Here is a 27,759-nt window from a genome sequence, read left to right on the forward strand (position 1 = left end):
ACTATAGAATGTGGGTGGAGGAAAAGCCCAACTCAGTTGCCTTTGTTCTGACTTCTGAATATTTTATAATTTGAATGTCCTTGAGATTACTTTGGAAATAATTTATGATGAGGTTTTGCATCATTAAAATAGTGTGATATTTAGCTGATGTTAACCCTGTTAGTTTACTCTTATCTGATCTACTCAAGAGAAGGGGGTGGGGCTGGGATGGTACAATGACAGCCCAGTAAAGCCAGATTTTTAAAGTCTTTGGCATCATTAAAGTCTTTGGCATTATTCTGACATTCTATTTTAACGATTTCTAAAGCAAAAATGACAACGTGTGGTGTGCATTCAGGATTTTTCCCCTTCTGCACTCAGGACAGGTATCACTGATCAGTCATGGCCCTCCTTTAAGAATCCTCAATTCTGCATTTCTGGCAGCTACTATCAATCAATAGACGTTAACTCACAAGTTGAAGTTTCTTTCTCTCCCTTTTCTGATCAAAGGGTAGTTTGATCCTTGTATATGTGTTTTGTCCCCTGCAAAATAGAAATGAATTATATTTTTTAAAGTACTACACTATACACCAGTGCTTCCCAAACCTTAATAAGTAAACCAATCACCTGGGGATCTTGTGAAAATGCACATTCTGATTTAGCAGGTCTGGGGTGGTGCCTAGGATTTTGCATTTCTAACAAGGTCAAGGTCGCGGGTGATGCCAGTGCTACTGGTCTGTGGACCACACTTTGAGTAGCAAGGTTCTACTACTCCATTCTCTGGAGACAAGATGTAAGTTAGAAAACTGTACAATGCAACTCAAGAACCAAGAAAAAAGAAGAAAAACAAGGCAAGTGTTCCATTAGAAGCTGAAATTTTATTATAGGATAACAGTACATAAAGCACATCTAAAATTGATGTGTTCAATGCACTTTTAATAAAGGTAATGTAATATTAAAGGTACAGTTTCTAAGTACAATATAACAACATTCATATTAGAATGAAAATCGGAGTATTTAAAAGACAACATTAAATCTCTCTTTTTTTACAGCTTGTATGTACAAAATGAATCAAAATATTTTTTTTTAATTCAGGACTCAATAAAATAACAAACAGCTGGAAATAAGCAGACTACTGTAAGAGTGAATTGAAAAGAAAACCCAATGTAAGTGAAAAGTTGGATGATCCTCTAATAAAGATCATTAGCAAAGTTTTAGTACAATACTATTTTTAGGATTCCCATAAATGGCTTGCATTTTTAGTGTGGCAGAAAAAGAGTTTTTACATACTGTACACAAAACAGACAGCATATATTTATAGGTACAGTATTACTGTTTCCAAACTTGCATGTATATTTACAGAAGGCTGAGTTTGTTACTCACAGAGTTTTGTGAAATTTGTGTGCTTAATCCTCAAGACCTACACACAATTAGAATCAGCATTTCATGTGGTCTTTTAAAATGTGGCTTTAATACTTAGTTGTAGAAGAAAGTTTTAACCATAAGGCTTGGCATACTTTATAAATTTTCCAAAACAACCCAGGAAAAAAGTCTGAATTGGGGCATACTTTTTGTCATTTAACAATGATCAAATGCTGACATGTTCTGGCCATTGTGCAGACACAAAGAGATACAATCTCTATCCTCAGGAAGCTTAGGATACTAAGTGGTGCTTCAAAAAAAAAAAAAAGGTTTCAATTCCTTTCTAAGCGAAGCAATAAGGAATGACATGATTTGTATTAAAAGAGATTTCTCCCTAAACTGTAGCCAATTCACTTTAGAAGGTTAACTATTAGCATTAGCTCTCATTAACCACATGATTGCATTTATAATTAAGGTAACAGCAACTCTTCCATAAAAATGGAAAATGTCTAGAATTGTGGGTAAATATTCAGTGCATGGAAGCCAATAACCATGGCTTGAGGATTTATCACCTTCAATTACAAAAAGTGCAATAAACAGAAACATTTGCTCTATATTTATAAATTGCTCAAAAATCTTTGCTAAAGATCTTACAAATTCAGTAATATTACAGAACAATTCTAATCAATATTTAATAAGGTTAACTACATCCTTAGTTAGATATTTGATATACTTTGATTTTTTAACAATGCCGATAGGTCTTGGAAGAACAGGTGAAAGAGTTTAACTAAGCTCATTATTAAATGACTTTTAAAATGAAGGTCCTTCACTCAGTTCATGGAACTGGTTGAGGTCATGTTAACACGGAACACCCCTTGTCAAAGTTGCTTTATGGTCAATGTTCTGCCATGATAGCGGACGTCTATATACTTCTCATGGCTCAGGTAGGAGGGGAAAGGTTTATTCTGCCATCAAGCCACCAAGGATACTTTATATAAGTGCCTATTATCTATAATAGGAGCTAATACATAACTCTGCCAGGTGCCAATAATAAGGTGCCTTAGTAAGAAAAAAAAAATATTACTCCATTAAACTAGAGTGTTTCTTTAGGACCTTGAAGGCCTGGCAAATTATTTTTCAGCTTAGGAGATATGGTATAAAGCCAAGTAGCAAACATAAAGTAAGTGCTAATACGTTTTTATATATCCATATTTACGAACAAATTCACCCTATAGATGTCAAATATCCATACTAAGGAAGTAATTTTATCCTAATTAAATACACTCTAGAATAATTTATATAATGATATTATGTATTTAAAGAGAAAAGCATGTCCCAAATCCAGCACTCTGATACAGCTGCCAGTTGGGCACAGGTAGATATATATATATATATATATATATATATATATATATATATATATATATATATATATATGTATATATATATATATACAAATATATAGTTATACTCAGTGAAATTAACAAGACCCAAAGGTGGTATTGTCTAGGAATAAAAGGGGTTTTTTTTTTTTGTTTGTTCACAAAAGTAACTTATCTAGCACCACACATCAGAAAAACACAAAAATAGCACACTCTAGTTCTAAACAGCTATGTCTAAAATAGATTATATAGTAAAACCAGTATCATACAGCATATTGTGGATTTGATAAACAGATAAATATTTGCACTGAGTAGGCTGTTTATAATATAACATTTTCTTATCTATACAGAATGAAAGCCAAAAAGTTAACTGTATAGAGATGTGCAGAACAACATTAAATATTATGACTCAAAAGCAGGGACGAAGGTAAATTTGAAAGAAGAGTAAGAGAGAAAATGTTTACAGGCCATTACAAGTTCTTAAGTTAATAGTAAATAAGGAATCAATTGCTCAAGTTGAAGAAAGCAGTAAACAAGAGATTGCATTTACATGCAGATGTCTAAAATTTGTATTTTTTTAAGTCTATGCACAGAAGTCATTTGTTTTATTGCTTGACATTCAGTTATGGCTAGATTATTTAACCTATTTTTTTTTTTTTTTGTACTTTGGAAACAAGAATATTGTTAAAGGTGCCATAAAAATGGACAACATTGAAAACGGTTTGCAAATAAACCACCTAACACTGCAGTTCTTTATACATATTAAAAGCCTTGTCTGGGGTTTGTCGTATGTTAAATATATTTAAACTGGGAAAATATGTTGTAGCTTGAAGCCTCCCATTGGCCCAAACATCCAATACAAAAACACATCTCCACAAAAGGAGCAGGCAGACAATACAGGTACATTTAAAGAAGCAGCCAGCTAATGTCCTAATGTTTAAAAATTTACCACTGTTTTATATGAGATTTCAAACCATTGTGGATAAGGAGAGAGTTTTGGATTCAGGAAGATGTGTACAGTACATATGGATTTTGTGTGTGTGTGTGAAATCAGATTCACTATATTGCTCAAGAATTATCTGCATTTACATATGCAATCTGTTCAATGATAACCAAGTTCCTAGAGATAGTATTCATCCACATTAAAGTAATAACGAGGGAGAACGGAATCACACACGAATACTGCAAAGAATTTAGTTGCTCTTAGAGAACAACATAATGGCACGTGCAGCATGTCAAAGCTAACAGCAAGAGATCTTTCATCAGTTCTTAGAAGGGAAAAAGAAGTGTGATGTTACTAATGTGGCAAACACACTAAATGTCAACAGCAAACATGGATTTTCTAGGCATCTACTTAATATTCTCATATTCACCTTCTTAACATAAGACTCCATGTTATGTTGCATTGCTGAAAAAACATTGTTTCTATTTGGACTGAATATTCTGTCATTCATTTATAAATAAATAAATGACTGAATGTATTTATTGCTCTAAGTTCTGAAGGTCTGGTTAAACATGGAGATTCTCCCCCCATCTACGATGTCTCCTTGGTATGAAGCCAGGCTTCTGGATTATTTTAAAAGCTGTACTGAGAGCCTGACAAAAATGATCACAATTACACAAACAAGCAAACAGACCCAAAAGTGAAACCAACTGCTTTGTAAAGAAATTGCTTGCCAGCCTGCTCTTTTCTTAAGAATAAACAGTAATAGGAAGGTCTCTTTTGTCCAATCTGGTGGAACCTCTTTAACAATACTACTGTTTTGGGAATACAATTAAGATCCATATCACAGACTTTTAGTAACAGATGAAGATTTACTGTTGCAATTGCATTTATAGGCATATAATTTGATCCACAGTATAAAGTTGTTTTTATGGGGTTCTGCTGTGTCATATCTTTGTAAGTAAGAAGTGGCAACCAAATGTTATAATATGTATGTCAATAATGTCTGTGTGTGTATATATAGATAGAGAGAGAGAGAGAGAGAGATATCTGCCATTTCCCATAGTCTTTATCATCAAAACAAAGTGATGGTTTCTTTTTAATCTAAACACATGGAAAGTTATCCCAAATTTTGCTTTTCCATGGTGGTAAGAAAACATGTAAAGCTTCTTCTGAAAGTATATTCTAGGTGTGCAAGAACCAAAGCCAACAATTACAGTGATGTTCATTGACCTTATGGAAAGTAATATATCGAAATATTACTTCCAAAATGTTTCAAAAATGTAACACTAAAAGCTGGCTCACATTGCTGTTACACTGGTGGGTTTTGTTTGTCTTTAAACATTAGCTCTCGTACAGATTACAAATGCGGTAAGTAGAAGAATCGTGTTACATAAAGAGATTTTTTTGGTTTATTTCTAGAGGAGAACATGATGAAAATGGGAGTTATCTGCTGGTATTTGGGGAAAAAAAACCACAATGTTTCATCTTTTACCTCTCTCACTGCACTGATAGGTAGGGCTCTCATTACTGCTTTAAAAAATTTTTATCCATGCTATATAGGATTTGGAATAATAGTTTTTAACATATAATGCTATAAATATATTTATCAAGAATATTTTAATTATTAGAGAAATGGTAAGTGGAGTAGGCAGGACTGTACTCTCTGAATGATGCTCTTTGTTGATATATGACCTATTAATTTATCTTTTGAACATACTGGCATCACTTTGTACTGCTTTGGAAGTTATTCAATGTTTTTAAGCATACAAGACTGAAGAACGCATACATTCTGAACAAAACAAAATGAACAAAAGTGAAGTTTATACACACGCGCAGTTCTACACAGTTCACTTGTGCCTTGGAGGGATAGTATTATCATTATTATTAACAATACAAAACACAATTTTGTCCCAGTAGTACTGGCCACCCTGTTTTAAGAGTTTTAGAAGATCCCTGAGCACATTGTTTCTGACTCTTAACCCCAACTCCAAAGTGATAGGGCTTCTATTGTTGATATCAAGATGGATTGTCATTCACAGTAAGTCAATTGTAAGGTGCTTATTTACCCTTTTCTTTCACCAATCAGCACAAAGAACTGTCAGAAAATAACTTTTTATTATTATTATCTTCAAATAATAGCACTGGAAGGACACATGATTTAAACAATCAATGTTTGAAACAGTGGCTTTAGGATTATTATCTGGCTGCCCCTCAACAATAACAAGTGATTCAGTCGACATTCCTTAGCCAAAACCAAAAGGCAAAAACCCCACAAAAAACAAAACAAGAAACAAAACCAAAAAAAACTGTACAAATATGTATTTTTCCCTGAGGGATCAAGGTACACCCGCAAGTGCTCTATGTACATATTGCACTAGAGAGGAATGAAGAACATGTGCAAAAAAGCAACAATGAGAGAAGCTTACATCCTACTTAAACCTTTTCATTAAAGATTCTACTAGGTTGTTTTGCAGTTTGGAATGTCGGAACACAAACAGCTATTCCTTAAGTCTAAAACTAAAAACACGTATTTCTACTATGGCACATTCAATGAAATAAAAAGTTTTCCAAAGACAGATAGACAAATTCCATCAAGAAAATAATACAAAGTTTGTTTGTTTGTATTTTTTTTTTTAGAAAATTACATTACTTTCTTTCTTTGTTTCACATTACAAAATCTTTTTTTTTTCTTTACACAAATCACATTTTATTGCAGGAATATTTCAAGTGCCATCAAATATTTATAGAAGGGTTAAAAAAATAGAAGTCTCTCTAAAGTGGTCCAGACAAGGCTTTGTAGAGAATAAATCTTTTTTTTCCATCTTCTAGTTTTGATTTAAGTATTTTGAATACATTTTCTTTTCCATTGACACTTAGTAGCCTAGAAGCGGTTCGACACACACACACATCATACACACGAAAACCATACACACAGACATAAACACACACACACACACACACACACACACACACACACGCTCCCTCCTCATCTGACCCTCAGCCCACCCCCATACACTCACAGAGATCTGAATATCCACACTATAAAGAACAACCAAACTTAGAAGCAGTGTCTTAAGTCATGTTTTCTTTAAGTTAGAAAGGGTGAATTAGGATGCTGAAGACTTAAAAAAAAACCCCACACCTTTAAAGCAAATTGGGATGCTGAACACTTAAAAAAAAAAAAAAAATCCGTAGCTTTAACCGCAATTTGCAAACTGCCCCCAAAAGCACTTTCACCTGCACTTTTGATTTCATTGTGACCACGGCCAGTTTCTTCACAATATAATGCAATCATTTGGACACCACTGTAACCGAAGGTATTCAGGCTCTGTGCAAAAGCCTTATTTACCCTATGTTAAAATATTGTATAAAAGGCATTACAGCAGCCGGGATAACAATGATGTGATTCCAATCTTTAAAAGACTATTGGACATTTAAGATTAGGAAATTTTAATTATAAGAACGATTAATAATAATTGTTCTATATCACCAAGTATTTTGTGTCATCACACAGGTGTTTCTATAATAAGGAAGAAAATAAAAATACAAAGTTTTTCACATCCTTCTCTGTACCTCATATTTTTTTCAAGAGATTATTATTTAACTTCAGATCCCAACTTCGATCCGAATAATAGTTGTTCCCTCATTTCACCTAGCACGCCTCTATTACTCTCTACTCTGTTCCTACACTGTCGATGTACTTAGTCTTAAAGTCTCACACCCTGTATTTCTTTCACAAAGACCTAGTAGCAGCATCATGTCAATGTATCTTGGTTTACTCTAAAAGCAATGTCACCATGGTGTGACTATTACTGAGATTAGAGCATTTTTTTTTTTTTTTTTTTTTTTTTTGCATTAGGTACATGCAAAATCCTTTCTGGGAAAAGGAATTTAAGTTCAACATTGTGTTCTCTCTCACCCTCAGAGAAGTTCAATTAGCTCTCATCATTTCACAAATGGACACTGGAATTAGGTTTAGTTGCTCTTTAATGCGCTAGCACCTGAGGCTGGTCATATTCAGAAAGCTTTGGTTAAAAAGAAGTTAATAGACTTTAATAAAACCATCCCCAAATTTAGTGAATCAGAATGACAAAAAAAAAGAAAAAACAAACCAAAACCAAAATAAAAACACACCATTTCCCCCCAAAGGAGAAACAACAGGAAAAAAAAAATGGATAAATAAATAACCGAACTAAGCTTGGTACTCTTTTCAGAGTATAAATACTATTGATCTTTCAAGGAACTATGCTTATTTAAATAAAAAATTTGATTTAACCCTTCTTGCCCAAATATAAATACTATATGCTGATAGTTACCTCTCTATATAAAGTCCCATAAAGTTTTATATGCTTGTAAGAAATTTAAGTAAATATTACTCTCGTCTTCTGTTTATGGTGAAACCCTTACTATATTTTTGAAAAAACAATTTTTTAGATGTCATTTAGGCTTCATACACACTTCGGTGTGAATAATCCCGTCCCTGTTTCCAAGTCCCTCAGGAAACAATTCAGAAAGCCAGTGGAGTTAAAAACAGAGTGGAGGGCTCTGGGAAACTCGTGCTTGATGACCCAGCACGACAGCAGGAGCCGAATTCCTGCAGAAGATTTGGAAGGGACCCTGGTGGTAGGGGAGATGCTTTCTTCGCTGTAACCGGGCTGCTTGGAAACTCCCACCTTTACACTATGGGAAATGTTCTCTTTTCTATACAAACATGGTCTTTGATGGCAGACCAGAAGTTTGAATCCCACTCCGAGTGTGACTAAAATCATCATCTAAATGCCTACATCCCCAAAGGTCACCTATTTTAAAATATGCACACTTGTCTAACAGACTGTTCCTTCTCCCTTCCCCCACTGGGAACTGTTAAAAAAAAAAAGCCACAAAATTAAACAAAAACAACTCAATATTTCTCACCTGAACACAAAAGCCAAACAATCTTCTAAAGATTTAATAAAATAAATTACAGTCCACAGTTTTCTAGTGAAGATAAATACAAAAGTAAATGTTTGCAGCTTGCATCGACTTCACTTTAAAGGCTTAAAATATTTAATACTTAAATAAGAGAAACTGGTTCAACATCGCACGCCTCCTTTGCCCTCCTATCCATTGACTATGAAATATGGAGAACAGTGTTCTAGAATGACACCATCTAGAGGCAGTTAGTCTAGAAACCATTCACTCTGAGATAAACTCTCAGGGTTCCTAGATTATACCAAGAACATAAACATTCACAAAGTAAATGCTTCATGTTTTCACATGGGGAGTGTGCATTTGCTCCAGATATAATCTTTGGGTCCTTCTTCTAATAAAAGCTAGATTCTGATAAATATTCTGGTTACTGATCTGTTCTTAAAGCATAAGAACTCCAAGTTGAGGCTGAGTCTATATAACTACGCAGCTGTGCAAAATGAGCCTCCCTTCCCCTGCCTCAATGAGGTGGCATTTTCAAAAGCTTTTAAAAAATACTGTGCGCGAGGGTGTAAGTCCACAGCACCAATCAATCAATCACTCAACTTTGTATGAAGCATAAACACATCTATCCTTAAACTGACCCAAAAGCAAAGTACAATTTAGGGAGAGTTCTGTTTCTAATTCCAAATTCACGTGTAAAAAAAAAAAAATTAATCCAACAGCGTGATTTCTAGATATGACCAGCCAGTCTTTTAAAAGTAATTGTGTAAACAGCAGCATAAATACCTCCCGACGTACCTTCCAAGCCTTCTCAGTTAAACTTGTGTTTCTGGTGCACATGCGACACGACAGTGAACACGCTAGCATTTAATTTAAAGAAAAAAGGTGCAAAATGAAAGTGCCTTATCAATTCAACAGGAAAAGCTACACCAGTAACTACATTTTATATTAATTAAAACAATATATAAACAATATCTCTTTTAGCTATATATAGTCTTCATGCCCATTTACCCTGTAATATATTATAATGCTATTGTTGCTAGTGCTATGGACCCTTTTCGTGCCATCCTGCTGACTGGCAATAATCGGTGAAAAAATAAAAACTTCCTTCATGAGACAAAGAGCAAGTTGTGCAAAGTAATGCCGCAACCTCCGCTATGCACACCAGTCACCGATTAGTGCTGGACTCTCTGTTGTTACCGACAGATGTAGAAAGTCTGTGGGCAGTGAGCTACAAAAAAAGGACATCCTCTGACTTTAGTACCCGCCTTCTGCTGTAAACAGAGGTCAATGATCAAGAAGTCGAGACAGAAAAAGGGTCCATATCTGTAGGCATAATGGAAATCATATGCATGAGAAAAACAAGTTCAACTTTTATTTGTTTTCATTGTTTCCCCTCCTTTGCCTGACCCCGATCACCAAAGGATGTGCAGTGTGTTGGCGCTCCAGGTCTGTGCAGGGCCATATAAAGTGTCTCGGTTAATTTGTTTGTTTGTTTGTTTTTCATTGTTTGGACTTCAGACATTCTAGAAGTGCTTAGGTGATACATTTACCCATCAATCTGCATTGCTGGCTCAAATTCTGAAGTGAACAATTCCTTGTATAATGGAGGAAAATGAAGTCGCACAATGTCTGGGTATATTGCTTTAAACGCCATTAGCTTTTCTGTATGTCGTCCACATAAGGCTCTTAATGTAGACACCTTGCATATTAACTGTAAGTGGAAGAAAGGACATAGGGTCAGGAGAGAAGAGACGTGAGAATCAAAAATCAGGGCATCTGGATCATCTTCAACATTGTTTACAACGGTGAGACACACTTGAAGCAACTTAAACGTCTAGTAATAGAGGAGGGGTAAAAATAAATGATGATATAGTCATATCACAGAATACCAGGTATACATTAAATATGATTTTGAAGACAAATAATTTATAACCCCAAAACATGTTCATAAGCAAAAGAACCCAAGTGTCTCACCTCCTCCTCCTATTCAAACATGCTTTTTGCTCTACCATCCTGAACCCCGCCCTCTAGCACTGGGGAAAAGGAAGACATGTGGTAATAGAGAAGTGGGCAAGGGGACAGCCACCGGTAGGTGAGGTCACTGCAACTAGAGATGATGGCATCCCCTACATATTTTATGCAAAATGAGTACTAGTCGACTCCAGTGACAACAGGTTTCTTCTGGAGAAAGAGCTCTGCCTAGAACAAAGCAATTCTGGGTCTGAGCAAAAGGCCCTGACTGGAAAACAAACAAAAAAAATAGTCAGCAGGCCTGGTGGAAGTCTCAGCATTGACTATTTACCTGTTGAGTATAATAACATGACTTGCAAAAATGCTTTTTAAACTCTAAAGCACTGAACAGCACAAAATATTTATTATCTCCACCCAGAATAATCCTAAGAAACATTTTCACCAGAGCATCGATCTTGGCCAGGTGTTAGGTGCTCTCTATAATCAAAGACCCTAATGGTACCCTTGCACTGGGGCAAGAAGATGGAGAAAAGTTCTTTTTCCTTCTCTTTCCCAATCCTGCCTCAGTGTCTCATTTAACAGGGGAAAAATCAAAAACAAAACCGCATTTAACCCCCCAGCTTCCCCTTTCTGACCTAACCTAGCTATCAGGAGAAAAGAAAGAAAACGGACAGGAAGAAAAATCCAAACCTTTCAAATCATCTTCTGGAACAATAGAACACACAAAATAATCCAAGAAAGAATAGGGCTGATTTTTCTAAGACCAAATACATACTACTAGCACTATCACTGAAGGACATTATCATATTTTAAATTGACATCCTAATTATATTTTTATTAAGACAGTAATTAGCAAAAATGAAACCCTATGCTTTGAATACAGGGTAGTAATGAGAAATTGATGAAGAAAATACAAAAGTCATTTACTGTTGATTACTAATGACTTTAATGGAACTAGAACTAATATTAGATTAATTCTATTGTTTTAGTCCTTCATAACTTCGTCTTTCTAAAATCAAAGATTTAAATTCTAAATTCTCTAGTTTATATCACGGCAGAACATTAACTCTGCCTTCTGTCCATCTTTGATGGGATAGGTGGAGGATTTTTCAGAATGAATTAATGCTTTAAAAAAACTCTATCATTGCTCTATTATTCCAGGATACTTTATAACCAATGATAATAAATAGAATTTAACTTGAATATTGGCCCAAGATAATTTTTTGAAATGAGGATACTTCTCTCTTCTCAGTAGGCCATTGCTTACTGATACTTTTGGGGTCTGGTGGCATGACTTATGAAGGTGGCTGGCGTGATCCGGGCAAGGGATAATTCAGCCTTGTCAGTTGGAAACCTTTGGCTCTCACCTTTGTTAGTATTCCGTCTTCTCGGTGATTCTTCTGTAGGACGTGTTGAAGAGCTAGCTGAATTTTCTGTTGCAGCTTTTCAATTTTGACCTTTTCCTGCAGCCATGAGCGATCTAAATATGAAAAACCATACTCCTGAGTATTCTTCCAACATGGTGTCAGAACACCCCAACTCCTCCTGACTCCTAGATACAGATTATTACACCACACTGCAGAGTCAGGGACTAACAGGCCACTTTCACCCCTCTTTCAAAATTTGCTCCTAAAGGAGTGAAAAACTGATCTAGGACAGTTACAAAACAGAGTGTTAAGCCTTTCCATCTTTACTGACACTTGAAAGAAGGAAGGATCCTCCCTTTCCAAAAAGACAGCCATTTAAATCTAAGGCCATGCTCGGGCGAGTGCAAATGAAACCACCATGGCCCTTAAGCCTTTCTAATAGTTATGCTTCTGAATGACATACTCATATCAATCCTGCTAAGTCTTTCTGGCAAATATGAAAATTGCCTTATAGTCCAAGGCAACTGAAATTGTCAAGAGAGTGCCAAATGAATTAGGATTGTTAATTTAGGATAAAGTCTTTATGTTTAAGAATTCCAAAACAAAGATAGCAAATTTGCAAAAGTGATTATCACCAAGAGGCAGTACTGGTTGAAAACATACATTAAATTCAGATAGGCTTGTGGATGACATCCAAATGGATTTTCTTTAAAAAGCAGAATGTTTTAAAAACCATGTTATCTTGGAGATCGGTGTTGAAAAGGGCACACCTACTCTACCACAGCATTTCTCTTGGTAGCAGGAGGTTAACTGTAGATGGGATTTTATTCAATTCTCATTTCTTAAGATTTTATCAGAATGGCATGAGGTCTTCTTAGAAGCGTACATGTATATGTATGTGTGTAGCAGGGGACTGTTGTCTGAAAAACTTAAAATTAGACTTAATAAGGGTGGCAGTCCCTCTGAATAGTCTATAGCCATTGTAAGTTATGTACTTGTAGAAATTCTTTACCTGGACAATTTAAAAACCATTGTATTTGGTTATCTTACCTGCTGACATCAGGACAAATGCAGAAAACAATGCAATTTCATCTTCAGTCAGGTGCATAGAACATAAACTCTTTCCAAATTCAAATACAAAGCTAATAAAGTCTTCACAACCTGCCAAAATTAAAGACAGGTTAGGAGTTTGGTTATTACCCTAGGAGAAAAATATGGAAGAAGGTGAAGAGGGATCTAGCAGTTGAAGATCAGAGGGAATAGTAATAACATTTCTATAGTTTAATACTTTCAAATGTTAAAAGAAAAATCAGTTTAGCCACCATCACCATTACCACCAACATCGCCACCATCATCATCATCTGCAATAATGAGAGTGAACTTCTGTTGTGTGATTACTGTGATAGGTGCTGCTCTGAGAGGATTCTTTGGGGATTCTACTATTTCACAACAGCCCTATGAGGGAGGTATTATTGTTACTATCCCCATTTTAAAGGCAAGGAAATGGACTTGGAAAGAAAAGGAATGTGCTGAAGGTTCCACAAGTAGGAAGTGACAGCCTGAGATTCAAAGCCGCTACCTGACTTCAGAGCCCACACTCTTAACCAACGGAGTCTAACAGCTATAATCTAACTGAAATGTTAACGTCACTCATTTTTTTGTTTTCTACTCTATTCTATGTACAACACGCTTAAAAATGAAAACAACTGACACATTATGGTGGTAAAACCATTATAATTTTTTTTGTTTTTGGCCGTGTCACATGCCATGTGGGATCTTACTTCCCTGACCAGGGATTGAACCCATGCCCCCTGCACTGGAAGCACAGAGTCTTCACAACTGGACCGCCAGGGAAGTCCCTATTGTAACTATTACAGAACTGAAAACACAGAATGTGAAAGTCCCATAAAATAAAAACCCACCCCCACAAAGCTGGTTAAGTTGGGGTCTGTTCTTTCAGATTTCCATATTATGCACACATAGTTAAATGTCAACAGGCTAGGGACTTCCCTGGTGGCGCAGTGGTTAAGTGGTCCCCCCCCAATGCAGGGGACATGGGTTTGAGCCCTAGTCTGGGAAGATCCCACATGCCATGGAGCAACTAAGCCCATGCATCACAACTACTGAGCCTGCGCCCTCGAGCCTGTGTGCCGCAACTACTGAGCCCGCGTGCCGCAACTATTGAGCTGCGTGCCACAACTACTGAAGCCTGCGCGCCTAGAGCCTGTGCTCTGCCACAAGAGAAGCCACTGCAATGAGAAGCCCGCGCATCGTAAGGAAGAGTAGCCCCTGCTCCTCGCAACTAGAGAAAGCCTGAGCGCAGCAACGAAGACCCAACGCAGCCAAAAATAAATAAATAAAACAAAGTGTCAACGGGCTCTTCTCAAGTATACATACCTTCCGTCATTTAATTGTTTTTAAAATCACTTAACAACATATCTTGGATACCGTCCCATTCTTCTTAATGACTTTGTCTTACTTTAAATTACAGAAATCTAAAATAATTTACTTTTAAAGTATATGTCACAGTTTCACTTAGCTATACTTTCTTTCTTTGATAGCTCATTAACGGTTGCTATTTCACGGGTATGGAAGGGCAGACTTTTAGCTCCTTGCTTGATTTTATGTAGCAAATCACATCCTCTAGTTTATTGAATAATATATCCCCTGCAAACCTGGTTCTTAAAATCTGGCAGGGAACTGGAAGGATATAGAACATAAATTTCTTCGATTACCAATTAGATAAAATGAAACTCTAGACCCTCATGTGTAACATAGACAAAAAGCATTTGAGCTGTGTATATTTTCTACGGCGATTAACTATAAAGTAACATAGGTATAAAATCCTTTAACTCTTATGTCCAAAAAACCAATCTCCATTTTGTTCAAGAAGAGCTTTCACCCAACTCCCATCTTTTCCCTTAGTCCTGATTTGAAGACAAAGCACCCAGAGATTTCCTTACCTAAGGATTTGAAGACGTCGGGGCTAGCATATTTCCCATCAAAGTACACGGTATTGTTCTGAGAGTCAAAGGCACGGCACATTCTGATAAATACCACCTCCAGAGAACCTGAGCAAAGGCAGAAACGGGGTGGGTTATTGTCTTGGTGAGTTGATTCTGACCACAGAGACCCCTTTCTGAGTCAATGGGGCTGGGCTTAACTAGCAGGCTCTTAGTCACCTTAGCTCTCTATTTAAAAGAGCAGCGTTCATTAGAGTAATTAAAGACTTGTGCCAAAGCTAAGGCCTGTATTACTGAAGAGAGACTGATTTATGAATTACTTCTTGGGCACTTCTCTGTCCTGCAATAATACAGAATCTCAGAGTTGCGAGAAAAACATGGACTCCTGTTATTAAAACAAACAAAAACCCAGGGATGTCTCTCTGAGTTCCACGAACAGCCTTCTTCCTAACAGCTTACCAAAACCTCCTGAGGACCTGAGGCACAGAAACAAAACACGGGTGATGGTTAAAACTGTGGAATGCAGATGTCTTTCAAATTAATCTTTTCACCCAGAGGAGAAGCAAAATGGAGGGAATGTTTCCTACAAATAGCTCAAAAACCTTAAAAAAAAAAAATCTCTCAGTTTCTGCTAAGAGAAACTGAGCTACTATCATTTGGAGAAAAACTGTTCTCGACACCTTCCTTACCAAGCATTTCTTTAATAAGCCGGTGAAAGCAGGTTAGTCAGAGATCTCAAAATTCACTTGCAAAGCACATACCTGCTTTGAGAAGCACAATTTGATCGTTTTGACACAGTTCCATAAATCCATCAATGCGTTTGGCAAACTCCACCACATACTGTATAGCTTCTGTAATTTTGATGGCACACAACTGCCACATTACCTCCCGCTGCTGTTGAAGAGGGAAACACATTAACATCCCCATTACCCATACCCTTGACACAGTTGTTTTAACTGTTCCTATCGTGTAAAATCCTTCTTTGGAAATGGATCCAAAAAAGCTAGAGGATTTAAAAATAATCAGTTGGCCAGTTACTCCCGTTATAATGACTGCTTCCAAGTTCTTCCTGGTCTCCTCCAATTCCTCTCTTACCATTTTGGTGGCAAAGGGACAGGGGGAAGATGTTATGAGCATACATGCAGCAGAAGATGAAAACGGAAGTCAAGAAAGCAACTCACACCACTGATTTAACCCTGGGCCATGGAGAGCAGCAAAGTAGAATCTCCTTGTAAGTAATTATTTTGCCTTGGGGAATTTCACACCACTTTACTGGGGGAAGGGAAGAAAAGGGGAGTCAGTTATATTTACTGTGCACCTGCTATGAGCTGGGTGCTTTATGACATCCTTGTCTCATTTCATTTTCACAAGAATGTTTTTCCATTTCCCATAAACGGACACAAATGCTCCCAGAGGTTTCACAGCTAAGAGGTATTGGAGGTGGGATTCAAATCCCAGCATTTCTGACTCTGAATCCCATTTCACACACCTTGCTGCTGTTTACTGCTTTCTTGCTTCCCTTTGTAATTCTGGTGGCTGGTGCTACCTGCTATCTCAAAGGTAAACAAGGTGATGCGCTGCTATTCCCCCAACCTGTCCTGTTTAATTCCTTTTATATACCCACTCTCCAATTTAGTTACAGGCTGACCGGGATCCATCTTGTTGCTCACTTATTTCCCCAATCTTAGTTTAAGACTGTTTCTACCAATACAACAGGATGGAAGAAACACTGAATTAGGAACCAGGACTCATGGTCTAGTCCTGATGTTTTCACTCTCAGCTATGTGCCAAGGGATGGTCGTTTCCTCATATGTAAAATGAAGGGGAGCATTAACCTTGATAATCTCTACGGTACTTCCTAAGCCTGAATTTCTATGATTATTGGGAAAAATCACAGCATTTTCTTTTACTAAAGGCAGAATGGAAAATTAAAAGTCCTCCTTCTCCAGCCCTGCCCTCCCATTTAGGTAATTTGTTGATCAGACTGTTTTATAGAAAAAGCTAACTGGCAGTACTACTTGTCAGCCTCATGTTGCTAGATTCAGACTGGAATTAGAATCATAGCTTCCAAACTTTTTTTTACACATATTCTCTAAACTCCTCCTTTTTAACTTCGGAACCATGAGGCTGAGATTATTTTACATCAACTTCTGGACCGTGAAATCTTCCATTGTGGTATCGGGAAAAATCCCAATTCTTTGAACCTTTTGGAAGCTCCTTAATCTAGCTCCCTGTTGACAAATGATAGGACATATGTGTATAGTCATAGGAACAATAGAATCTGTGTGCTATTTCTGAAATTTCGCACACTGACATCTCAATAAGGTGATAAAGCCCCAAGAACGTGATCAGCTCTGGAAAAAAGATTTTTAAATAGAAATCTGCTATCTGATGAAAAACATTCATTCTTTGGTCTGTTTGTATTCAAACCTCCTGCACAAACACCCTTCCCAACATTGCCTCAATCTTAGGTAAAATTCTTCAGTCTACCTTGTTTTGGTAATTCTCAATCTCCTCCTGCAGAAAGGTCTGCCACGTTATCTGCTGGAGCTCTTCTCTCAAGTATTGGCAAGTTTCCAGATGTGATTTAGATATATTCTGTGCAAGGTGTTCTAAGGAGAAAACAGGACATCACAACATGAACAGCCAAGTTCTTCAGGGTTTTCCCTACTTAATATTTGATTTAAAAAGTAACAAGTATAAAGCAACATGGCTGAACCAGTTTTAATGATCTCGACATATTTAAGTAAGCAATTTGGAACTATTCTATATTTGGGGACATGAGGATAAAGGACAGGCAAAGCCAACATTTAGCAATAAGGCTTGGCATCTTCAAAGACTCTCCTGACCTGACCTTCTCTGTGCCTTTACACCAGCGTCTGGGAGTGAATGTTGGAGTTGAAAATATTGACCTAGAGAAGTGTGAAAAATGACTGACATGACCTGTACTTGGTGTTTTTATGAAGACAGATCTGCCATATACATTGACTGGTGGAGGATTACTCTTGAAAAATTAGAAAATGGTATTTTTGGGGGGACAACAACTACGTGTTTCTTTTGTTTTTCCTGCAAAAATGGCAGAACAAGCATTACTGAAGCCTACTATGTCACTATATATACATACATATATATATATGGTGTGGTGGTTAAGAGATGAGATGGACTCTGGACCCAGACTGCGTGGGTTTGAATCTCAGCTCTGCTACTTAGTAGCTATGTGACCTTGGGTAAGTTACTTAACCTCTCTGCGCTTCAGTCTCTTTATTTGTAAAGTGAGGAAAATAGTACTTAATTTCCTATTTATCATAGGGCATCTGTGAAAATTAAGTGAGTTGAGCACTTAGAATAGAGAGGATAACATAGCATCTGCTACATAAACATTTGTTCTTATTATCCTGAAGTGTACCGGATTTGAAGATATTAAAAGAAACAGATGGCAAGTAAGTTTCTCTAGGGACTTATAACCTGGTGAACATGTACATACATGCTGAAAGGACAATTCAAGACACTAGACAATAAAGCATGAAGTTGAATTCTACTAGGAGAGAAAGAAAAATAAAAAAATAATAGGTGCTGTCAGAGAGATGAGGGGAGTTAGGGGATGCTTCCTGACAGAAGAGGAACATTTGGGTTGGCCCCTGAAGGAAGGGGAGGATTTGGTAGGCAGAGGCCAGTGTGTGAGGCAGTGGACCAGTTCCACGTTCAAGGGATGGTAGATGAAAGAATGGATATGGCATCCACAGGAGACAGGAAGATGTGATAAAGTGATGGTGTCAAAACAGAAATATGGGTAGAGAAGAGTCCACATCCTGAAGGATCCTGAATGTTGAGACTGAGAGTATGGACTTGATTAACAAAAGGAGTCAGCAGGAGTCTCAAGAGGGAGCTGACATGCTGAACACTGTATTTGGGGAAACAGAACAAGCAGTTTTGTCATTGGTGGACTGGAGGCAGGAGGATCAATTAGAAGGCTGCTGAAATCTAGATGTAAGGGACTAAGAGCTTGAAATAGGTTGCTAATAATTGTTATGGAAGGGAAGGACAACTCAAGAAGTATTTTAAAAGAAGAACTGACAAGACTCCAAGAATACAAAGCCATACCCCAAAGTGATGCCCCTCCCAGGGTCTTGAATATATAATAGGAAAGTTATTTAAAACAGTGGTGCTGAGGGCAAACTTAGCAACACTAGTAAGAGTGTCTGTTTGGAAATTTGTTACTGCTTACGTCAAACAGAATCAGATTTGTTTGTGTGAAAACAGAGCAGGTTCACCTAAACAAAGCTCGAGACTAGAACCTCCTCAGACATTCTGAAACACTGAAGCACAATAAACCTTAACAGCTCTACTTGGCAACACACAGACATGAAAACAACATAAGTAAATATCATAAAAAATAAAACATAAACAAAAGAAAAAAATTAAAGGAGACAGAAACTGAGAGAGAGAAATTATGTCTATGTCTTAGAATCAGTGACGTGTGTGAAGAGAAGAGGGGAATAAAGACAAAATAATGGGGAATCAGAAACAAGAAAATAAGTGTGTACATAGTAAATTCAATTTTTGTAAATATGAAAGAAATGATGAAGGCAAAGTGTTCACAGGGAAGCTGGGAGAATCCTAGGAAGGGAAGAATGGGAAGAAGCTCACAGTATTCTCTTCCAGATCATGCTCTGTTTCCAGTTAATATGGTCAGCATCTTCTTGTTTCACTTCATCCTAAAAATTGTCCCCACCCATCCCTACCTATTTGAGTCCAGCTTTTAGAAGCGACAACAAATGATGCAATGTCTAATGACCAGTAGAGGGCAGTGGCTGCATTCTCACCAGCTGCCTTTGATCAAAATTCATACTTGATTTGGCAAGTGTAAGATTTTAGACTCTGTGCTGTTTTTAAGTCTCCATTTCAGCAAAGGAGAATATGGTCAGACTGAGTAAAAGCTAAGAAGTTAGTGTGGTCTCTCAGACAAACAGTCTGGAATAGTGAAATACCTTGGAACTAGGAGTTAGGAGACCTGGTTTCTGGTCTGAGCTCAGTTGGGTAACTCACTTTGTGACAGGCAAATCAGTTCACCTCCTCAACTATGATGGCTTCATCAGGACAGCCAAGGTCTAGATACTTCAGATGGAAAATCCTGTCTTCTGAGAAAGTCACAGATTTTCACAGTGGTATGGAACTTTAGGTATCATCTGGGCCAAACTCTCATCACTTTGTAGATAATAACATTAACAATGATGATAAAAGTTAACACTTGGGTAGAGGTTACTATGTAAACTCTATATAACATAGACTCATATAACAGACTAATATAATATACCTACCTACATCTATATATATACATTTTCTCTCTCTCTCTCTCTCTCTATATATATATACTGTGTATATATACTATATATATATATATATATATATATATATACAAATATTTTTTCTTAATCTTCACGACAACTCTAGGGGGAAGATACTAGTATTATCTCCATTTTACAGATGAAAAAACCAAGCCACAGTGAGGTTAAGTGACTTTTCAAGGTGTCATAGCTGGCAAGTGGGCAGTGATTCAAACATACACAATTTGGCTCCAGAGTCTATGCTCTGAATCTTTATAGTCCATGGGTAGGGAGACTGCAGGTTGCAGAGGTAACATGACTTATACTAGGTTGTACAACCTACAGCAAAGCTAGGACCACAACCCAGAGAAGCTGACTTCTTGTCTCATGCTTTGCCCAACATATCTGTTATCTCTTATGTACAAGGCTTTAGTTATTAATTATAGTCATAAATGCAGTTAGCTTTTTTATTTTTTATTCCTTTTGGCTGTGCAGCTTGGCTTGTGGGATCTTAGTTCCCCGACCAGGGATGGAACCTGGGCCCATGGCAGTTAAAGCACTGAGTCCTAACGCTGGACCGCCAGGGAATTCCCCAGTTAGCTTTTTTTTAAAAAGGAACCTAGGTAGTTTATCTGGAATGTATAATTCAGGTACTAAGTGTACATCAAGGGCAAAATTTCATAGCCAGGAATGCAGATGTATTTCCACTAACAGTAATGGATTAGTAGGTACTATTGTTGAAAGATAGAACTGAGCTTAGGATATGTTAATTTACAAGTTATTTTCCAATTGCACAAATGGTTTCATTTGTTTCAAATCTGATGATAAAATTTAGCCTAAAATGAAGTCAAGTTAGTTAAAGAAAAGAGTCGGACTTAAGCCCCCAAGGAAATGTCAGGGAACTTCAGAGAGCTTTGAAGAAGTAGCAGCAAGGTCTCTGGCTGCTTTTACGCTACTCTTAGCTCCTCAAACCATTTTGCACCTCTAAGTGGGACAGAAAATCAGAGCTCCATTATATCCCTTTCAACGAAATTCTTGTTTAGTTTTGGGTTTGGGGCAAATCCTAGCGATGAGTTAGTTTTATTCATCATGGAAAAAAATGCCACAATTACGTGTGAAAAATCCGTAGTTTAGGAGAACATGGAGAATGGATGAGGGCACAGGGCTCTCAGACTCACTGGGAGGTGACAGCTGTAGAAGAGGAAAGGGATTTGCGGGTGAAGGAGGGGCTGGGGAAATTGGCTGACTTCTGGCTCCACTCAGGTATCAGTGCACATTTAGCCCAAGTGCCATGTTCAAGGGACACACTTAGGCCAAGCGGTGTGAGTTTATTTCTGGGTTGAACATTCGACAAGCAAATGGCATAGATTCACTAGTATGTATGATAAAGTAGAAGCAAACCTAAAGCGAGCTAGGTCATTTTTCACTGTATCATGTCAGTTTTCAATCAAATCCTTATTCATGTCTGAAAATTTTACTTTCATTACAGCTCTGCTTAAGGCTCAGTCAACCAAGATCTCACGACAAAAACGGAAGGTTTTTGTTCTAGTTCAAGAAAAAAAAAAAAAAAATCAAGCCTAGCTCTGGCTCAGCTTGGCTTCTAGTTCAGAGGTTTCTCTGTTAATCAAAAGAGCTGTGATACACCTTTAATGCTGTTCAGTGGTTAAAGACCAGGCTTAAAATGTCCCTGCTCCTGAGGATTTAAATTTAGACCCATAAAGAGGTGCTTGTGTAAAAACCGTAAAGAACATTCAATTTGTTCTATTTGGAGAAAGATTTTACTGGAAATATAAATTTCACTTTAAAAATGTTTTATGGGGTACAGAGGTGGAGAAACCGTCTAAAGAACACAACCGTTATTTCTGTGAACTAAGGACGTCTGTGCTCAAGTCAGAACCTGCTGGTTCTTTTCCATGTGAAGTCTTCCTTCTCTCTTCGTCTTAACTTAGTCATCTTCATAGCAACTAATTGAAATATCCCAAAGGATTATAACCTTGTGTGAGGAACCATGGGGAGGAGTAGATCAAATTCTCAAACAGTAAAGGTCCTTATCAAAGTTTCTCTAATAATAGTGCTGTACTTAAAAATCGATTAAATATAACAGAGGATGTTATAACACAACTTCCTTGAAATGAAAAGTTTTCCATTGTCTGTGTTAACATTTCTAGGTCACATCTCCCAAGAAGCACCAATGTCACAGGAATAAGGAAATGACAGGTTTTTGTGGGGTTTTTTTTTGGCATGGTGAGTCTTCTATGACATACATCAGTTTTGCATTAATATCCATCACCAAAACATTTTGGCAAATAAAGAAGCCAATTTCCCTTTAACGATTATAGAATGTGTCAGAGTTGCAAAACTTAGATGCGTACGGGGACTGGGCAGTGATATAAATGCCGAGAGTGGGATGGGCCCATTTCAAGGCGTTAGGCCCTAAGTGGTACCAGTTGGTTGTTGCCATTCCCAAATGCTGGTCCAGTGTAACTAGATCATGTTTTTTTTTTCCTTCCACAAGAAACTGAAAATCTGAACTTTCAGGTGGAATTGTCCAGGTTTAAAATTTTAGCAACCAATTCAAAAATTGTAAAGCTCTGCACTGGTCAAAAACCCACGTCTATGTGCCAGGTTAAGTCTGTGGGTTGCTATTTTTATAACTTTTGGTATAAAGCAATACTTAGAACATAACTAAATCAGTGGAGTTAATGGGGCCATTCCCTGAACTTACAGTTTTCTGTGGAATTTAAAGATTGTTTTACGTTCATATTGTCTCAGCTCTGATGCTGAGAGGTCACTGAGTTTCTTGGATATATGATGGGAAACAGTGGACAGTCAAAACCAAGGGGGCAGGTTGGAATTATGAAGTGGTCCAAATGGTAAAGGTGACTCGCCCTTCTAGATGCATCATTTTAATAACATAACTCATTAAAGGAAAGTCAGACAAATCCCATTTCCTTCAAATGGCACAAGTAGTCCATCCCAATGGAAACACGGAAGCCATTACCTAGTTCTGCCATGGACACAGTTGGGGACGTCTCTCCATTGGTGAAAGAGCAGTAGGGAAAGAAGCCTGATGCTGGTGTGTAGTCACATATTGGTTCTGGTTTGATTCCGTTGATATCAAGACCTGACTGGTCCGGGGAAGGCTGTATGTCCAGGTAGAAGCTGCTGACGGCAGAGTCTGCCTTGCTGCCCTCGGGGGTGTGCCCGTCAATGTAGCTGCTGAGGTCGTCGTGAAGCTCCGTAAGCCCGTTGGCCGAGATGCTGTAGGTGGGAGTCAGCGGCTCGGCCTCTCCAGGCTGCTGTTGGTGGTCTCGCTGCTGCTGCTGCATCCGGTGTTTCTGTACTTCTGCGTACAAGCTGTCTCGTTGCTTTTTCGACATGCGGCCAAATTTTACAGCTGGAAGAAAAAAGCCAAGGCACACCATATACAACACGCTTTTCTCCATGATCCTCTCCAGCATGCTTTAGGAGTTCCTTTGAAGTTGCAGACAATTCCATCAAAAACTACACAACCACAAAATAAGGATGTGATCCTGAGGTGAAAATAAATGGTCCCACCTCACACAGGCTTGTTCCACATCCCAAACAGCAAAGACACATCCCAGAGGAGCTGCGTTTCAGAAACAGACCCAGGGCTGGTACAAGAGACCCAGAGCAATGACCACCTACGTTTTTGTGCTGTCACACAACTCCAGGCTCAGTAGGAGCTACTGAAATGCGACTTAATGGGCTTGTTCCCTCTCTACCCAGGTAGATGGTCTAGATGTTTCTTTTCCCAGTGTTCAGACCAGAGCACAGGGACAGACAGACTCACGGAGGTGTTATTGGGGCACAAGCGCTCAAACCTCAACTTGCACTCATTTCACTAATCCGTATGCTCACATGAGTTTCTTCCTGATCAAACAGCCAAATCTGGGGCTTCCTTGAGAAAGCTCAAAAGACTGGACGCAGCATTTGCAATTCCATGAATTACATCTCTTGAGTCTATGCCCTCTGTTGCTCCTGGGTCTTGAGGTCCCTGTGAGACCCTTGGACCTGTCTTTTTAAAATTATTATTATTCTTTTAACATCTTTATTGGAGTATAATTGCTTTACAATGGTGTGTTCGTTTCTGCTGTATCACAAAGTAAATCAGCTATATGTATACATATATCCCCATGTCTCCTCCCTCTTGCATCTCCCTCCCACCATCCCTACTCCACTCCTCTAGGTGGTCACAAAGCACTGAGCTGATCTCCCTGTGCTATGCAGCTGCTTCCCACTAGCTATCTATTTTACATTTGGTAGTGTATATATGTCCATGCCACTCTCTCACTTCGTCCCAGCTTACCCTTCCCCCTCCCCGTGTCCTCAAGTCCATTCTCTATGTCTGTGTCTTTATTCCTGTCCTGCCCCTAGGTTCTTCAGAACCTTTTTTTTTTTTTTTTTTAGATTCCATATATATGTGTTAGCATACGGTATTTGTTTTTCTCTTTCTGACTTACTTCACTCTGTATGAGAGACTCTAGGTCCATCCACCTCACTACAAATAACAATTTCGTTTCTTTTAATGGCTGAGTAATATTCCATTGCATATATGTGCCACATCCATTCATCTGTCGATGGACACTTAGGTTGCTTCCATGCCTTGGACCCATCTTTAAAGGATACTTTCTGCTGTACTCATTCAGCCTCAAGTAAAAAGAATATCAGAATTTTGCAAAGGGCAGACTCTGTGGAAGATCCCCATCGGGAGAATTTGTGTGTGCAGCCCTTCTCCGTGAGATGTGTCCCTATATTTAAAGTGGAACAGTGACTGGAGTAATTTTCCAGTTCATTTAGAATCCCAAATGATTTCTCCTAAAACACCCAGATAATTGAGGAAAAAAATCCTATGATTTCCTGGTCTGAACCCCCCACTAACCCATTTATTTCTCAGCCTGACTCTGTATGTGTAGATAAAGCCGCTGCTGGAGGGATTAAAACCTCCTAATTGATTATGGTTAAATTGATATCTGACCAGGTGGATGAATTCACCCATCTGACCATCAACATAATTCTATGAGTCTTGGGGCAGGAGGCAGGAAAGATGGAAGTGAAGTTGGGAATCAGGGCCCACTGTCCAGGCCAGCTGGTGGATCTTTTTCCTGCCAAGGAGGATGTGCTTTCATTTTGCACAGAGGAAACAAGTGAGCTGGATTCTGGTCAATTTCCAGTTTCCACAACTCAGGTGACAAACTTGGGTGGGGCTGGTTAGATAGCAGTCAGGCTGATGTAGGCTCTGAATTTCAGGCCTATAATTGTATAAGTCCCCAGATTCACTCCAAGTCCACAACAAAGTGTGCTGTCACTTATACGAGAAATCTCCACAAGGCATACTGAAGGTACTTAATTTTTTTTGAGAAGAATACTCTGGAACCCCCAAGGGGATTAATACCCATAGGGGAAACTTGTTCTGCTATGACTCTGAATTGCGTTTTAACTCTTTTCTTAATATTAACAACAGTGATCATACTATCCCATAAGGGAAATGAATGGATCAGGTTTTTTTTGTTTTTGGCTGTGCTGTGCGTCTTGTGGGATCTTTGTTCCCTGACCAGGGATCGAGCCCACGCCCCCGGCAGTGGAAGCCCAGAGCCCTAACCACAGGACTGCCAGGGAAGTCCCTGGATTGGGTCTTGAGAAAATACACACACAACTTGTGATTTTTAACTTACAGATTCATGAGATATACCTAATTTTGTGAGTTTAGTGCCATTGGAAGATGAAATCTGCAGAGCTGCATATCACAGGATTTCTGAGAATACAGTGTAAGTTCTGTGAATTGCATCTTCCAATCCCCAAAACTTCACTTTGGTCCTACAAATTCTAAGAGGTCACCCTGTGTACAACTTGTGCCTGGGTGGGTCCACAGGCCCCAAGAACGTCTGATTATGGGGAAAGGAGACCTTCAGAATGCCTGCCCAGCAGTCTGAAGTTATTTTTCCACAGGCTGAAACTCCACTGGAAGAGATGTTTCCTTCAAAGAGATCTCTCAAGAGAACCAGCCAGCCAGTATATTTGCAAAAGTCCTTAAAATGTATCCACTACACTAACTGCCCAATTTCCTTATATAAGAATAGTCTTGAAATCTGGTGTTGATTATTCCGTGCACTTAAGACAGTCTTCCAGGAAGATCCTGAACTGTTTTGCAAATGAATGGTAGATGGTCTCTAGTTCTTAGAATAGCTTCTCTTAATGAAAAGAACATTTGTCACTTGGGCATGCTTTGCACTATTTTCACACATACTGTATGTACAAATGTTTGACTTTGGATCCAGTTAGCATAAAAGCTAATTCATCCCAACTGCCAATAACCTTACTAGTGTAAGACATGTAACAATTAGCTCTGGCTTGTGTTTTCTGTGGGGAAAAATGCTTCTAGAAGGTATCCTTTTTAAGACCCTCAGGTTACACTTACCTTCCATCAATTCATCCACATGTAATGTTTTAAACCAGTAGTGTTCCCTAACCTTTCTGGCACCAGGGACTGGTTTCATAGAAGAAAATTTTTCCACGGATGGGGGAGGGGGGAGATCAGGCGGGAATACGAGCGATGAGGGAGCGGCAGATAAAGCTTCACTAGCTTGCTGGCCTGCCGCTCACCTCCTGCTGTGCGGCCCAGTTCCTAACTGGTAATGGTCCATGGCCTGGGGGTTGGGGACCCGTTTTTTTTTTTTTTTGCGGTACACGGGCCTCTCACTGTTGCGGCCTCTCCCGTTGCGGAGCACAGGCTCCAGACGCGCAGGCTCAGCGGCCATGGCTCACGGGCCCAGCCGCTCCGCGGCATGTGGGATCCTTCCGGACCGGGGCACGAACCCGTGTCCCCTGCATCGGCAGGCGGACTCTCAACCACTGCGCCACCAGGGAAGCCCAAGGGACCCCTGTTTTAAACGTCAAAAATCTGAAGGTGTTCTGACCACAAAGACAACTCTCCTCCATGCCACCCTCGCCCCCCAGCCCCCCATCAGCCAGTGAACTGACTGGAACGGTTTATGGAGGAGAAGTAACTGCTGTGACACCCACAAAGCCGCCAGAGGAGGGAGGGGTGGAGGGAACATATTCTGGCAGATCTGGGTCCAGGCTTCCGAGGGCACTTTCACAACCCCGTGCTAATGTACAACGCAGGCTGCGGGTGCTCACCATCTCGAGACATCCCCACGGCAAGGCATTTCTGTAATCGACAGTGTTGGCAGCGGTTTCTACTGGTTCGATCAATCAGACAGTTCTTCTGACGAGGACACGAGTAGGTGGCATTGCTTTGCTGACTTCTCCTGAAAAAGCCCTGTGATTCAGTTATGAAATAGAAAACAGGTTAGTGTCAGCTGGAGCTGAATGATACTAAAGGCAAGAAACGGAGCGCCACGCAGCATGCACATTTAATGGAGAATTAAACTGGTAGCACAATCATCCTGGAGACCATTAATGAAATTAAAGTCACTTCTTTTTCCTCGAGTCAAATTGATCCCCAGAGCCCAATCCTGTGTCCCTTACACATGCAAAGCTCTCTTTAACTGCAGCAGACAGCTGCCT

The 27,759-nt window shown here is 38.7% G+C and overlaps 1 protein-coding gene across 1 annotated transcript in view; it reads right to left on the reverse strand.

Moving 5' to 3' along the window:
• Positions 1 to 945: 945 nt before the first annotated feature.
• The window catches only part of RORA (RAR related orphan receptor A), a 101,916-nt gene continuing 75,102 nt past the window's right edge, over positions 946 to 27,759 (reverse strand). Inside the window, exons 3-10 of the mRNA XM_082647531.1 lie at positions 27,370 to 27,511; positions 23,210 to 23,605; positions 17,375 to 17,496; positions 15,646 to 15,778; positions 14,885 to 14,992; positions 12,972 to 13,082; positions 11,922 to 12,034; positions 946 to 10,294 (exon numbers count right to left, since the gene is read on the reverse strand). Of these exons, the coding sequence (XP_082503657.1) occupies positions 10,130 to 10,294; positions 11,922 to 12,034; positions 12,972 to 13,082; positions 14,885 to 14,992; positions 15,646 to 15,778; positions 17,375 to 17,496; positions 23,210 to 23,605; positions 27,370 to 27,511 (1,290 nt within the window). The 3' untranslated portion in view covers positions 946 to 10,129. The remainder of the gene's footprint in view (positions 10,295 to 11,921; positions 12,035 to 12,971; positions 13,083 to 14,884; positions 14,993 to 15,645; positions 15,779 to 17,374; positions 17,497 to 23,209; positions 23,606 to 27,369; positions 27,512 to 27,759) is intronic.

Source organism: Grampus griseus (assembly GCF_964374135.1).
Source record: "Grampus griseus genome assembly, chromosome: 2".
Lineage (NCBI taxonomy): Eukaryota > Metazoa > Chordata > Mammalia > Artiodactyla > Delphinidae > Grampus > Grampus griseus.